This window comes from Vigna angularis, chromosome 2, assembly GCF_016808095.1.
Source record: "Vigna angularis cultivar LongXiaoDou No.4 chromosome 2, ASM1680809v1, whole genome shotgun sequence".
NCBI lineage: Eukaryota > Viridiplantae > Streptophyta > Magnoliopsida > Fabales > Fabaceae > Vigna > Vigna angularis.
In genome coordinates, this window is record NC_068971.1 from 4,145,755 (window position 1) to 4,162,143 (window position 16,389).

Below are 16,389 nucleotides of genomic sequence, written 5' to 3' on the forward strand. Positions count from 1 at the left end.
TATTGGAAGACAAAACATGAGTATTATGAGTTTGCATGGGAGAATGAAAGCCTTAATTGAGTCGTTGTCAATAATTGATAACAAATTGACCATGTTTGTAGCAAATTTAACATTGAGGTTGGTTGTTGGAGAGATATTGAGACGGTGACGATGACCAATTTTGTTTAAATGATTGTTTGGGTTGAAAGGAGCATTGTCCGCAAGTATAAGATTGTCTTAAACAAGCACGTCTATGATCATGTGATCTATCAAAAGAATTGTTGTTCCAAGACCTAATGGTGGCGTTGAGTTACAAAGTAGATTTAGGTTGTTTATATTTTTTTTCCAACCACTTTTCTTGATATATAAGTAAAGCTTATATTTTTTTTCCATAATGCATGGCTCATGACAAGAGAGAATGAAAGTCACAAATGCATTATAGTCATTAGACAAACCATTAAGAATACGTTATATATGTTCTTCCTTTGAAATGAAAGAACCAATCACATAGAGAATCTATTAAGAAGTGAACTTTAAGCATAACTCAACCTTGCAAAATCGGCTTGTAAGGTAAAGTTTGCACCTCACTTATATATTATAATTTGGCCTTATCTCTAGTCGATATATATGAGACTTCCAACACCCCCCCCCCCCCCCCCCCCCCCCCCCCCCCCCCCCGGAGGTATAGACATCTTAAGCGTGATAGTATAAATTGGGTGGTCCGATAGTGGCCCGACAACGAGTGGAATAAAATTGCCCAAGAAACAAGAAGTATCGCTAGGATAGGCTCTAACCATGACTCTGATACCATATTAAGAAGTGGACTTTAAGCCTAACTTAACCCCACAAAATTAGCTTGTAAGGTGAGGTTTGCACCTCACTTATATATTATAGTTTGACCTTATCTCTAATCGATATGAGACTTCTAACATAATCAACAATTTTCTTTATTTCAAGAAGATAAACAGGTATGAAGTGTTCTTTTTTGGAACTATTGAGTTGTGTTTTAAGTTTCTTGGTTTTAGCTTTAGGCTGACTAGCATGATAGATCTTCATTTTTTGTCAAATCTTGCAATAAGTATTTAAGCTTACCACTTTTGTAAGAAAAGCTGTATATATTGATGATAGAGGCCATGCCACAACGAGGTTATATTGTTGTTTGTAGTGAACACAGTGAGAGTTGATGGTGTGGTGAGTCCATACTTCAAAACTAAGATAGTTGGGACGAGTGCACAAACCACCAATGTACTTCAAGAATTGGAGGCTATTGACTATAGTGAACATTTAATGTTGTGAGATCAACATATTATCCTTATCAAGTTTAATGCTAACTAAAAGTGTGAGAAAATAATGAATGAAAAATAGATGAAAATGAATTGAAAATTTAAATCAGTGAAAAACATTACGAGGAAATAAATTTGTGATTGTAATATCATAGCAAATAATATAAGAAAGAAAACGAAAGAAAACGTTTATTAATGAAAAATTGATACAAAGTGACATCTATAAATATGTATATGTATACATAACTTATAACAAAAAGCATCCCTGACAATTTTGAATGATAAAATACAAAATTATTATATATAAAATAGAAACTGAAATGAAATTTAATATATATATATATATATATATTAATATTAGAGGATATTTTTTTTGACCAAAGTTTATTTTAATTATTTATATATTATCAAATGTATCACATATCATAAAGATAATGTAAGATAAAAGAATGACATCAACCATATCCATGTGATGTTTTATAGTTTTCTCATGAATGAATAACACATTAATTTTTGTCTTATAAGTTTTTTCTTTAATTTTCTTTGAAAAAATGTTTTGTTTCTTTGATTTTGTACAAGGTGGTAGTTAAATAAGTCTGATTTAAGGAGGTTAAATACGGCATCGCAATCACAATCGCAATCGCAGCGCAGATAATTCTTCACATATTGTGATAGCAAAAATATCCTCACTTTCTACAAAACCAGACGAAGCTAAAGAGTGGCTCCGATTTCACCCTAACCAAGCATCTTGCATCTTGCATCTTGCATCTTTCATCGATCGCGATTCCACCATCGGAATCTGGAAGCGATGTCAACCTCGAGCCAGCACCAGTTCCGATACACTCAGACCCCCTCGAAGGTGCTGCACCTTCGCAACCTCCCCTGGGAATGCTCCGAGGAGGAGCTCAAAGAGCTCTGCAAGCCCTTTGGTAAGATCGTCAACACCAAGTGCAATGTCGGCGCCAATCGCAACCAGGCTTTTGTTGAATTCGTAACTCTCTCTCCCCTCTTTCTCCTCTTACTGTTTTCAATAGTTCCTTAATTTTAGGGTTTTAAGCCATGCGTTTGTTGATTCGTGTGAACTTCAGCTCCGTGTAGCCGTTTCTGGCTTTTAGAATCCTCGATTTTTGTTTGCTATCGTGCTTTATTTCATTCTTTTGCTTAGGATATCAGAATTAGGCCTTTCGTTTATATCCATTTTTTTTCTCATTTTCACTTGTTTTACTTCTGAAATAAATGTGTTGGTTAATGTACATTTTAAAAAATTACGGCTTCGATTAGCCTAGGAATGGCAATCGCAATTGCATCCACTTATACACTGTCGTCCATGCATAAATTTGACCAATCTGTTCTATCATAGTGGATTGGGCAAAAAGTTTGGATGGCTAATAAAAAGTAAACCATTAATAATGTCACCAAGAGTTAAGATGTTAACGATTTTTGCGAGGAGTGAAATTTTGGAGAGATTTTTTATGACAAAGGAAAAAAATATGTTCATGATACTGTTTTTTAGCATAGAGGTCGGTTTTGTGGATACCAGTGATGACCAAATAGTACTGCTTGTTAGGATTAATAGTAGAGGTATTACCTTCATACCCTTGGGAACACCCATGATGTATCTAGGTGGAGCCAAAAGTCTTGTTGCTTGAATTAACTCCATGTACTACTATGGCTGTTCAATTATATTTTATTTGAGATAGCTTCTTTAGAAGCTTTCTTGCTTATTTTAGACTGAACCTATGTTATATTGCAACTAAATATTAAGATTTTCATTTAATAAAATTGTCTGGACTTTAAACTTCCTTTTCTTCGATAGTGTTCATCTGTTAGTTTCTCTTGAATCTTAATTGGTATTTTAAATGACTGCTGAGTGGTCGAGGATGTATTTAGTTTTCTTACGTTGTGATAGCTGTTCCTTTTTTTTTATGATTCCTACTCGGGTTACTGAACTCTCAAGTATAAATGCCAGGTAGATCTAAATCAAGCCATTTCAATGGTTTCCTATTATGCTTCATCTTCAGAACCTGCTATGGTTCGTGGCAAAACTGTTTACATTCAGTATTCTAATAGACATGAAATTGTCAACAACAAAAGTCCTGGAGATATTCCTGGAAATGTCTTGCTGGTAACTATTGAAGGTGTGGAAGCTGGGGATGTAAGCATTGATGTTATCCATTTGGTAAGTGCGACTGAGTTTTATTTCATTTCTCCAGTTCACTTTTGTTTGTATGATTTTGCAATATTCTTGTTTGATTAGACGATGCGAAATAAAAATCACAATCCCAATGTTTGGTTAGCTTACAGAAATGTATCTCTTTCTGGATCATGTAATTTTTTTTTTCCAATTTAGGAAGTTTGAAATGTTTAAATAGTGGGGGATGGGATATATAGAAAAAAGTGGAAGGAGTATTTTGAATGTGCTTTAATTTCTATAGACATAAACTATTTTTCTTTGGAAAATCTTATAGTTGAATTTGATGGTCGAGGTTTTTGAGTTGAAAACCTGTTGAAAACAGAGACACTGTTCACACTACCTTTAGGAAAAAGGTATGTCCAGTGGGATCATTGCAGTACCTTTTACTACATATCATCGTTTTAAATGTGAAAACATTGTTTAAATTGATTTCTGCTTAATTTTTTTGTTTTGCTTTATCCGGTGGGAAGCATTGAAGTCCTATGTAAATCTTTCATTCTCACAGTTGCATCTTTTTCTTTTCCTTTTGGGGAGGGCAAAGTTTTCGCATGAAGTAGTGTTCAGAAAGTTTGAATACCTTTTATTCCTATACAGTTCCTTCTTTTTTCATTAAATAATACTATCTTTTATCTTTTGCCCTTGTTATTTAGAGTTAGACAGAATCCTGATTAAATCATATGTCAATTTTTACTAAAATCGGTTGAACCACAGATGGTGATCTCTCATATTTAGTTACTTTTGTTGGAGACAGTTTGGAATATTTGTCATGTACGTCATACACCTTTCTAACGTCACGCATATAAGTACAGGTGTCATTCTGCACTTATTTCTTATCTGTTTGGAACTTATTTTTCCTTCCTGACATTGCTCTTGATTGTAACATCTTTGAAGGTTTTTTGGATTGTCTGCTGAACTATAATCTTCCAACATTTCCATTTAATGAATAACCAAATAATGATTAAGGTGAAAATAATATGGTGTATGAACTAGTTCTTTATTCTTTATTCAGGTGTTTTCTGCATTTGGCTTTGTTCACAAAATCGCAACATTTGAAAAGACTGCAGGTTTCCAGGTTAGTAAATTATCATTTGCTCTACTTCAATATGTCCCTTCCCGATTCAATTCTAGTGTTGACAATGTTTAATGCCATGGCAGGCTCTGATTCAGTTCACTGATGCTGAAACTGCTTCTGCTGCTAGGGATGCACTGGATGGAAGAAGCATACCAAGGCAAGTAGTGTTTGTGTGTTTTCTTTTTATTCTTCAAACCCATCTTTGATTTGGCTATAGTTTGATAAGTAATAATTTTGCTGATTCACTTATGCTTTGGTATGTAGATACCTACTTCCAGCCCATGTTGGTTCTTGTAATTTACGTATTTCATACTCAGCACATAAAGATCTGAATATCAAATTCCAATCAAATCGCAGCAGGTAATGATTGAAGTAAAGACAATTATCATATATTATTGTTTAGTTGTTTTAACACTGTCTTCCACTCAGGAACTTAAGTTAATTGTGAAAACTATTGCATGTTATTTTTGTGGTGTTCTCTATTTTGCTAATTGATACGTGTGCTTTTATCCTCTAGGGCTTACTGAAGCTTGGTAGTCAGGATACAGTTGACTTGCCATGACCACTTAGTAATTTTCTTGATCATTTTCCAACTGTTTGATGCATTTACTGTCAATGTTATTGAGACCATTGTTCTTATGTTATTGAAATGTGTTGGCAAGTTTTTCTTTAGTGGGTTTTGTTATATCGTGTTGAAAATTCAATACTAATTATTTGTGGTTGTCGTCAATCTAATATGTTTTTCATCTTTGCTCTGGAGGCTACCCTGAAGTTTGCAATGTGTCTCTGGGTCATAATTATAGTTGTGGAAGCAGCTTCTACTTGTGTAATTTTAGTTTCTCAGTTGAAAAAACAGTGGTTTTGTTTTACATCTGAGATCAACTGGCTATGAGGTGTTACTTTCTAAAATATCTGTATATTAGCTGAAATCATTGTTTTTTGTTTGTCTTGGGGCACAAAATTTGAATTATTATTTCCTAATCCTGCTCACAATCTAGATATCAGGAAGAATTTAAGAAATGAAAGTTTGTAATTGCCAAATCTTGTGACCACTATCATTGAATTTATTTTTTTACATAATATTCTCAATTTCAGGCGAACATTTCTGTTAAAACAATTTGACATAGTGACACTCAAACTCCAAGAAATTGTTAGTGAGTCATAGTTAAATGAATAATCAATAAGCATGTATTGTGAAATTAGCGTGTCCTCTATTAGTCTATTTAACACGATAGTATCACATAAATTTAACAGGCTTGTTTACCACTATTGTCAATTAAAATTTTGCCAGTGAAACGTTGTGGTTCCTTTCCTCCTGACTCTAGCGAAATTACTATGTTTAATGTTGACAATTGGTTTCTAAAGCATTGATTCAAGCATAACTTTTTCTCTATGTGCACAGCTAAATTTCTATTTTCTATTTTCTTACTAGTCTTCCTGTCAATAACGAGTATTATTTTCCCCATGACATTTCAGGGACTACACAAATCCTATGCTTCCCGTTAACTATACTGCTATTGAAGGGACGGTACAGGTATTTTGTTGTGTTATGCTTTAATACATTCTGCTTTTACTATTGTATGCTCTGACAAACATATATTCTTCAGACGGCTGTAGGCCCAGATGGGAAGAGGAAAGAACCTGAAAGCAATGTGCTTTTGGCTTCCATTGAAAATATGCAGTATGCTGTTACTGTTGATGTCCTCCATACTGTAAGATTTTGTGCTTTTCTGTAAAACTTCCAAATTCTCAAGTGATTTATACTCTACAGTCTAAACATCATAGGGCAATCTCTACAGGTCTTCTCTGCATTTGGAACTGTCCAGAAAATTGCTATATTTGAAAAGAATGGTCAAACTCAGGCACTAATTCAGTACCCTGGTATTAATCATATTCAACTTTTACTCCTTGCACTAGTACATTGTGATATATATATATATATATATATGTGTGTGTGTGTGTATGCATGTAAAATATTAAAATTTATACACCTGCTTCCGCGTAAATGGGAGGTTCCTTTGCCAGTAGTGGATTTTGGGTAAGGGAACATTAGAGTCCTTGGAATAGGAATACAGTGTTTATGCACCTGTTGTTTGACTGTTTGTTTTAATTGTATTATATATCTCATTCTTTATTGTTATTATTTCATTAATCAATTCTTTCATTTTCCCCACCCAATGTTGAATGTTGGATAATGTTTGGTTACATTCTACGCGTTTAAATGTAATTTCAGGGAATGGAAGTGGGTGGGTAGCAGTACATACTAGCCCTCCCATCCCCTGTATCATGATGAGCATTTTTTTTTTGTCTTGATCGTGGGTGTACATTTTTTGGCAGATGTCATAACGGCAGCAGCTGCTAGAGAAGCTCTAGAGGGGCATTGCATATATGATGGTGGCTATTGTAAGCTTCATCTATCATACTCTCGTCATACTGATCTCAATGTAAAGGTATAAAAATATGTGTTTTTGAGTTAATGTTCATGAGTGGGAAAAATGAAAAAGGGGGGAAAATTAAAGATATCGTTAGAAGCAATGTGGACACTTGATCGGAAAGAGATTTGGTTCTTAAACGTATGCTTCTTGACACTTGATTGAGCTACCTTTTATAGTAATTTGTTGATGACAGTTGAATAATTATCCTAATTCTGAGTGTTATATTATATAATACGTTTTGGTTGTAGGCTTTCAGCGACAAAAGTAGAGACTATACTGTGCCAGATCCTAGTCTGCTACCAGCCCAAGGTCCTGCAACCGCTTGGCAAAATCCACAGGCTGCACCCATGTACCCTGGCAGTGCTCCTCCTTATCACACTCAAGTTCCTGGTGGCCAAGTGCCATCATGGGATCCATCCCTCCAGGCGGTTAGACCTAGTTACATATCTGCACCTGGTACTTTTCCTGTACAAACAGGTACCGTTCCTCCAATGCCATCTTATGCTCCAGCAGCAGCCATGCCCGCAGCTTCCTCACCTCTTGCACAAAGCAGCCCCATTGGTCATAATGCAAATCCAATGGGAATCTCTCAGTCTGGGGTTCCACCCAATGTAAATTTACAGCCCAGTGGTGCTCCACATTCAGTTCCTGGTTCCTCACCTATCATGCAGACCAGCCAAGCGGCTCAAGGATTAGTTCAGCCTGGGGCTCAGCCAAATGCAAGACCTGATGGTGCTTCACCTCCTGGTCAACATTATTATGCTTAGAAAGCCAGTTTTACAGTTTTACTGTCACATGAATGAAAGGAAAATGGTTTTGGGGGAAGAAGAATGATAGTATGATAAATTTGTTGTTCGGTTGGAAACTTCATCAGCATCATCATCGTTGTTTTTGAATGATGTAATTTAATTTGCGAAGAAAGCTCCGAAATAGTTGATCTCTTACCCTCTTTTGAAATTCTTGCCTTCCATTGAATACTCACTGGGACTGGAGGTGTTAAAATATTTTTCTCTGCTTAAGGTAACTTAGAACTAACAAAAATCAAATGACGCAATACTTCACCATGTGGATTTTGGACAATTCAGTTTTGTCCCATTGATGAAACTGGGGTTTGTATTAGGGCCCTGTATGCTCGTCGCATCTGCAAAATCATAGTTCGCGTTTTGCAAGGATAATTTCCCCACTTCTTCTCAACATTAAAGTAGAATGGAAAAAAAAGTCATTTTAAATGTCAACAGCGATCGGCTTAATTACGAAGATTGTATAACAACAATGTGAATTTATGTAGCCAAAGTAGTTGAAAAATGTTTTGTTTTTTCTCTTGAATGATGAAGTTAGTTTGTCAGGCATTCTACCTGAAGCGTATATGGTTAAAAGAACAATTTACGCATCCTTCAACTGATGCGATTGATATCTGTCTAAAATTAAAGTTCATATGATCCGGTGCCTTTTCAAGTATTTGTATAAAAAACTTGACCATCTAAATAAATTTCAGTTTAGATAGTGCATGTGCGTATGCATGTCCATTCACTTGGGAACACGAGAGGGCGAGTGAAGGGTCACATTTTCTCATAAAAAACCGAATAGATGAGACTAACGTGGCAGCTTCTTTTAGGAAAGGAAACTAAAAGAAAATTAATCTAATTTGTGTACATAATTGAAGGATAATTCTCATAAAATTATTCACCATCTCTTTCCTCTACTTCCAGGTTTTGTGCTGTGGTCGGTGAGGTCAAAGTTACCACCAATCAGTTTCCAGGTGCTGCAACCATCAAAGTTCTGTAATTTAGAACGGGAAAGTGTCTAGCTGTCAATGATTTGAAATATAACCTAAAGCTGCCTGAAAAAGCACACACACTAACACGCAATCAACAAATATCAAGTTTTAAAGTCCCTCATATAGAAAAAAATGAAAAGCCCTGTGTGTTCTTTAATAGAAGCACTTTATTTTCTTCTGCATTTGCTGATTAATTAGTTTTCAGGACCTTTTGTAATTACTCAGATACATAATCACGAAGAACCAAGAATGTCTGTACTCAACACTGTACACGTGTATTTGGCATTGATCTTTATAATGAATTCACAATAAGAATGTAATTTTTCGATCGATCATCAGAAATATAATTCTCTTAATTATATATTTTTTAGTTACAAGATCCAAATGCAGTACTTTATGAACACAATTTTGCTCAAACATGGAAAGTTTGGTACGATAATAATGCGATTGATTGTACCCAAATAAAAAGGAAGCGAAAAGTTGCAAAAAGAGAATGTAATGCATAAGAGAACAGAAGAGAACACATAGGCATGTGCGAGTCGAAGGTGTAGACGAAGGTACGTGACAAGGTCATGTTTTGATTATGGGTCATGTTCCATTATGATGGTACACTGTCCCTGTCTTTAAATAATGGTTTTAAATGCAGAGAGGGACTACTCCACAGTGCACTTTCTCTCTCTCTCTCGTAGTATCACCATGCATCTCTGCAACAAAGCAAAACTGACCCATTGGTTATCAGATTCTTCTCTACGCTGTGTTGACATAGATAGTATCGTACGCGTAGTTTGCACCCTTTGCTGAAGACACTTCTGAAAGCAACTGCTATGACAACCTTAGATCCCACATTTTACTAATCTAACTGCAAACTTATATTTAACATTAATACTGGTTGGATTTGTTGGAAATTTAAGTCTCACACGTAGAAATCAAAAAATAAAACATTATATAAAAGTAAAAGATCCATTCATTCATTCATTGTCTAATTTTGAGTAAAGAATGGTATAATGATTTAGAAACTAATTTTTAAATTTAACCCTAAAACATATCATATTATGGCTATAATTTCCCTTTTAAAAAACCAAAACTTAATTAATATCACAAGTTTATTTTATGTCAGTGAGCGAAGACTTGTATAATGGTTTTTTTTTAAACTTTGGGTTATTTATTAAATAAGTTTGACTGACTTAATCTCAAAGTGAGTTAAGATGTATATTAATTCCATTGAAGAATCCAATTTATACATGTAATTTCTCTTGTGTAATAATTGGAACTTTAAAAAGAATTATTAAGGCTTAACCATTCATTTACTTCATATTGTTGGCAATGAAGATAAAACGTCCCTACAAATTAAGTTTAGGATATCAAGACATTGATTGCTGTCATTCTTATCACATGGAGTCTTATTGTATATTGAAAATAATATATGAAGCATGTGTTTCTTGCTCTTATTGATTTTAGGTTCAAAAGGAACTTGATTATAATAAAACTTAACAATTCGTATACTTCAATTTGGTACAATAATAATACCAGGTTTGATTTGAATTAAGTTTATGGGATAAAGACTAAGATTAAATAGCTACTAATGGAATCTCTGTGTATTAAAAGTAATACATATAAAAATAGGTTTGTATCTCTATCTATGTTAATTTTAGCCTCAAATGACACTTAATTATGCGAAAGCTTTGTAACTTTTTACTCTGATTCAATAGGAACATAATGAAAGATGAATAAAATATATGAATTGAATTAAATTATAATAGTGAACTAATTTTTAAAAATGATTAGAATAAAATTAAAACTAAATTATATAATATTTTAAATGATTTGAGTGAATGAAAATAATTACTTTTTTAATTTTTTAACTAATTCACTAATTGAGTAACTTTGACCGGATTAAATAATCTGTTATTTAGGTTTATTTAATAATTCTGTGAGTGGATATTTTCTGTATACTTCTATTGTAAATGATTGGGGGTTACCTCAAGCAAAAAGTAACTCCTTGCACTTTTGGGAGTCACGGGTGCAAGATAAATTAACTTAATAATAAATTGGAAAAATATATTTTGAAACAATCATTTTTAAACGTTTTAATATAATATACGTATTATTCTTTTACTCTTCATTATTTATTTATTATTGTATTTATATTGGCCGGTCACCCTGCTGACAGGTCATCACGACCATCCCTCCTAGGTTGACATTCTTGGTCGGTTATCTTGCTGGCCGGCCGTTTCGACCGTCCCTCCCAGGTTGACATCATTGACCGGTCACCCTGCTGACCGGCCGTCATGACCGTCCCTCCCAAGTTGACACCCTTGGCCGGTTACCCTGCTGGCCGGCCGTTTCGACCGTCCCTCCCAGGTTGACTGCGCGATTAAATACTAATGACTCGTTAAAGCCCTTAATGAAGATTACGGTATGATTGGGCCGTTTTCAGGCCCACGAAAGGTAAAAGCTCATTACAATCAGTATAAATAAAGGTCTCAGGTATGATTTCAGGAGAAAAATTCCTTACGATGCAATATATACATTCATCACAGACTGCTCTGTCATATTACTAACTTGAGCGTCGGAGTGCCTTTGACAGGTACCCGACCGCCCGACTTGGAGTAGGAGGACGACCACCGGGAGTGCATAGGGAGAAACCCGCCCGGCCTCCAACCTAGAGCGTGGAGCAGCGTCAGTCCGTCACTGTACCGCTCGCCACCCGCATGGCCCGACCTTCTTCAGTTCGTGGGATTCAGCAACGACCGTCCAGTTTTCGTCAGCTTCTAGTGCCCCAGGCGCCAGAGCCGCTCGATCTGCTTCAACTGGTGAGAAAGCGTCCGCCCGGTCCATAGCAGCTTCATCGTTCGTCCGCCAGCCTTTACCGTTCGTGATCGTCCGCCTGGTCTTCGACAAACTTATGTGTTTTAACAGGGTCCCTCCGGATCCGGTCGAAACATTTGGCGCCCACCGTGGGGCCGAGTGGATATTCCCCATTGTAACCACAAGGAACCAATGAGGGGCACCTCATAAGAACGCCAACTTCCACCGTTCAGCCTTTTGCACCGGCTTCATCAACCCAACAACTCAGTTTCCATCGTTCGGCCGCGCTTCCATAGCGGCCTCCCCGCCTAACCATCCGGCCATTTGGCCTCCAAGCTACGTGTTCGACCTCTACCATTCGACCATTCGGCCTTAAGTACTTCGCCAAATTTGGAACTAAACGTTCGACCATCCGGCCTCAACCTCTTGGTCGTTCGTTCCAAGTGATTCGGTCGTCCGACATCAACCATCCGGCTATTTGGCCTCCAAGGTACGTGTTCGACCTCTACCATTCGGCCATTCAACCTTAGGTACTTCGCCAAATTTGGCACTAAACGTTCGACCATCCGGCCTCAACCTCTTGGTCGTTCGTTCCAAGTGATTCGGTCGCCCAACATCAACCATCCGGCCATTTAGCCTCCAAGCTACGTATTCGACCTCTACCATTCGGCCATTCGGCCTTAGGTACTTCGCCAAATTTGGAACTAAACGTTCGACCATCCGGCCTTAACCTCTTGGTCGTTCGTTCCAAGTGATTCGGTCGTCCGACATCAACCATCCGGCCATTTGGCCTCTAAGGTATGTGTTCGACCTCTACCATTCGGCCATTCTGCCTTAGGTACTTCGCCAAATTTGGCACTAAACGTTCGACCATCCGGCCTCAACCTCTTGGTCGTTCGTTCCAAGTGATTCGGTCGTCCGACATCAACCATCCGACCATTTGGCCTCCAAGGTACGTGTTCGACCTCTACCATTCGGCCATTCGGCCATTCGGCCTTAGGTACTTCACCAAATTTGGCACTCAACATTCGACCATCCGGCCTCAACCTCTTGGTCGTTCGTCCCAAGTAATTCGGTCGTCCGACATCAACCATCCGGCCATTTGGCCTCCAAGGTACGTGTTCGACCTCTACCATTCGGTCATTCGGCCTTAGGTACTTCGCCAAATTTGGCACTCAACGTTCGTCCATCCGGCCTCAACCTCTTGGTCGTTCGTCCCAAGTAATTCGGTCGTCCGACATCAACCATCCGACCATTTGGCCTCCAAGGTACGTGTTCGACCTCTACCATTCGGCCTTAGGTACTTCGCCAAATTTGGCACTCAACGTTCGACCATCCGACCTCAACCTCTTGGTCGTTCGTCCCAAGTAATTCGGTCGTCCGACATCAACCATCCGGCCATTTGGCCTCCAAGGTACGTGTTCGACCTCTACCATTCGGCCTTAGGTACTTCGATTAATTTGGCACTCAACGTTCGACCATCCGGCTTCAACCTTTTGGTCGCTCGTCCTAAGAAATTCGATCGTCCGACATCAACCATCCGTCCATTTGGCCTCCAAGGTACGTGTTCGACCTCTACCATTTGGCCATTCGGCCTTAGGTACTTAGCCGAATTTGGCATCCAGCATCTGGCCTTCCGGCTCAATTCTCGGCCGTTCGGCCTCAACAGGCTCTGGAAACATTTCGCCTCAACAGTCGGATATCAAGCTTCAACTCTCAACCGTTCGGCTTCACCTCAACCAAATTTGGATTCAGACGTCCCAGCCGATCGGATTCAACTAATCGACCATACCTTGGTCTTAGGTAATTCCATAATCTGGCCCTGCAGGCACTTAGCAAATTTTGGCATCAAATTTTTAGGCTTCGCAGATAGTCAGCCAACAATTCGGCCTCCAAAGGCTAAAACTTGTCGGCCAATTCTAGCCTCAGGGACTCGGCCTCCAGAGGCATCTGCCGTTCGGCCATATTAATCAAATGTTTGGTCATTCGGCCTCACGGGTTCAACCGTTCGATCTCTCGGGCCCCACATACGTTCGTCCATTTGGCCTCCCATTAACTTGGCCATTCAGCCTTTGATGCATTCATTTCGGCCATTCGGCCTCACATGCATCCGGCAATTCGGCCCCCCACGCATTCGTTTTGGCCGTTCGTTCTTGCAGGTGTCCGGTCGCTCGACCTCCACTTTTTGGCCTTCTGTGGCCTCAACATTCAGGTATTCGGCCGTTCGGCCTCACAAGAACTCGACCGTTCGGCCACAAAGGTACTTGGCCATCAGGCCTTTATCGTCTGCCCTTCATGGCGTCAAGTGTTCAGGCATTCAACAATTCGGCGGAACAAATTTCATCTACTAGGATGTTCTTCAAGAACTCCTGGGCCACGCACGGTCATTAACGTCTCCTGGGCCACGCACGGTTATTCTAGGAAGTGGTCTCTAGGAACAATCCTTCTCGCCCGAGCATCTTCAACTGACCGATCTACCTTACAGGGTATAATAATCTACTTCCTTTAAACTTCAAATTCGATTACGTTTTCTTCCTAATACAGGTAACCCGGAATGATTGCACGACTGCATAAAGCAAAAATGAGCACTCCTCCATCATCCGACATCAAACATAGACCAAGTCCAAGCTGATGAACAGATAGTTCTTTCCGAAGAACCACTGTCAGCTTGGCCCGGGCGGTGAACGAAAAGTTCTTTCTGAAGAACCACTGCCGTCCGGCGTGACCACAAGCCCAAGCTAATGAACGAAGTTCTTTCCGAAGAACCACTGTCAGCTTGGCTCGGGCGGTGAACGGGGAGTTCTTTCCGAAGAACCACTGTCGTCCGGCGTGACCACAAGCCCAAGCTAATGAACAGAGAGTTCTTTCTGAAGAACCACTGCCAGCTTGGCCCGGGCGGTGAACGGAAAGTTCTTTCTGAAGAACCACTGCCGTCCGGCGTGACCACAAGCCCAAGCTGATGAACAGAGTTCTTTCCGAAGAACCACTGTCATCTTTGCCCGGGCAGTGAACGGGGAGTTCTTTCCGCAGAACCACTGCCGTCCAGCGTGACCACAAGCCCAAGTATGTGCGCGGAACACTATGACGTCCGACATGACTACAAGTTCCAAAGGCCCACAACCGATCGACCTCTTGGCCTCAATCTCTCGGTCTCCGCGACCTGTACCGCCCGGCCTCCCGGGGCCCCAACCGTTCGGTCCCAACATGGCCTACTAAGGCCTTAGCTGTTCAGTATCGGCAGAGCCTCCGCAGGCCTCAACCGTTCGTTATCCAAGGGACTAAACCGCCCAGCCTCGAACGGTCCTACAGAGGCTCCTAACAGAGACGACTTAGAAGCGATGTCCAACCAGAGAACCCGTGTTTCCAAGTAGGCCATGGACAAAACCCCTTCGCATAATAAAATTATGCTCGGGCTTAGGGGGCTTATGTACCGACCGGTCCTCCTGACACATAGACCGAACGTCCAGCCAGGTCGGCCATCAAACCGAGCGTCCAAATTAACGCTGTCCGACTACACAGGGACCAAGCGATCCTCCAAGGTCGGCCATTCATAAGCCGAACGTCCACGAGATTGGCCACGTCCAAGGGCCTCAACCTCTCAGTCTAAATTCTCAGCCTCGAATAGCCTCAACAAGCATGACTGTTTGTCTTCCGTCCACTCACCAACGAGCAGAAAGGACTTAGAAAAGAAAGCAAACCAGAGATCTCGTCCCTTTTCATGAAAGCCATCTACAAAACCCCTTCGCATAATAAAATTATGCTTGGGCTTAGGGGGCTTATGTACCGACCGGTCCTCCTGACACATAGACCGAGCGAGCGGTTAAACCAATGCCGCCCACCCAGGTCACAATCATGACCGAGCGTCCAAACTAACGTTGTCCGAGCCGACATAGACCGAACGGTCCTCCAAGGTCGTCCATCCAGGTCGACCATCAAGAACGAGCGGCCCACCAAGGTCGTCCATCCAGGTCGACTGACCGAGTGTCCATCATTGGCCAGTCACCCTGCTGACCGGCCGTCACGACCGTCCCTCCCAGGTTGACATCCTTGGCTGGTTACCCTGCTGGCCGGCCGTTTCGACCGTCCCTCCCAGGTTGACATCATTGGCCAGTCACCCTGCTGACCGGCCGTCACGACCGTCCCTCCCAGGTTGACATCTTTGGCCGGTTACCCTGCTGGCCGACCGTTTCGACCGTCCCTCCCAGGTTGACTGCGCGATTAAATACTAATGACTCGTTAAAGCCCTTAATGAAGATTAAGGTATGATTGGACCGTTTTCAGGCCCACGAAAGGTAAAAGTCCATTACAATCAGTATAAATAAAGGTCTCAGGTATGATTTCAGGGGAAAAATTCCTTACGATGCAATATATACATGCATCACAGACCGCTCTGTCATATTACTGACTTGAGCGTCGGAGTGCCTTTGACAGGTACCCGACCGCCCGGCTTGGAGTAGGAGGTCGACCACCGGGAGTGCATAGGGAGAAACCCGCCCGACCTCCAACCTAGAGCGTGGAGCAGCGTCAGTCCGTCACTGTACCGTCCGCCACACGCATGGCCCGGCCTTCTTCAGTTCGTGGGATTCAGCAACGACCGTCCGGTTTTCGTCAGCTTCTAGTGCCCCAGGCGCCAGAGCCGCTCGATCTGCTTCAGCTGGTGAGAAAGCGTCCGCCCGGTCCATAACAACTTCATCGTTCGTCCGCCAGCCTTTACCGTTCATGATCGTCCGTCCGGTCTTCGACAAACTTGTGTGTTTTAACAGGGTCCCTCCAGATCCGGTCAAAACAGTTTACAAAAGTGAATTGTAGAGTGTCTTTGATACTAAGGTTTATGATTTTTT

The 16,389-nt window shown here is 40.4% G+C and overlaps 1 protein-coding gene across 3 annotated transcripts; it reads left to right on the forward strand.

Moving 5' to 3' along the window:
* The first annotated feature begins 1,772 nt into the window (after positions 1-1,772).
* On the forward strand, positions 1,773-7,907 carry LOC108329487 (polypyrimidine tract-binding protein homolog 1). 3 transcript variants are annotated; one of them, XR_008247007.1, is made up of 10 exons: positions 1,773-2,253; positions 3,232-3,441; positions 4,466-4,528; positions 4,612-4,685; positions 4,793-4,888; positions 6,005-6,062; positions 6,136-6,240; positions 6,328-6,409; positions 6,866-7,101; positions 7,212-7,351. XR_008247007.1 is itself a non-coding variant. In XM_017563711.2 (10 exons), the coding sequence occupies exons 1-10, from the start codon at positions 2,071-2,073 to the stop codon at positions 7,728-7,730; spliced, it is 1,503 nt and encodes a 500-aa protein (XP_017419200.1). In that variant the 5' UTR covers positions 1,773-2,070; the 3' UTR covers positions 7,731-7,907. The 3 variants fall into 3 exon arrangements, 2 of the variants coding, with proteins under 2 accessions (XP_017419200.1, XP_052729034.1); XM_017563711.2 differs by having other exon boundaries at positions 6,866-6,978; positions 7,212-7,907; XM_052873074.1 differs by having other exon boundaries at positions 6,866-6,931; positions 7,212-7,907.
* Positions 7,908-16,389: the final 8,482 nt, after the last annotated feature.

Coding starts and splice junctions, on each gene's coding strand:
- LOC108329487 (XM_017563711.2), top strand. CDS start 2,071: ATGTCAACCTCGAGCCAGCACCAGTTCCGATACACTCAGACCCCCTCG. Junction 4,686..4,792: donor GATGGAAGAAGCATACCAAG/GCAAGTAGTGTT, acceptor TTTGGTATGTAG/ATACCTACTTCCAGCCCATG. Junction 4,889..6,004: donor TTCCAATCAAATCGCAGCAG/GTAATGATTGAA, acceptor ATGACATTTCAG/GGACTACACAAATCCTATGC.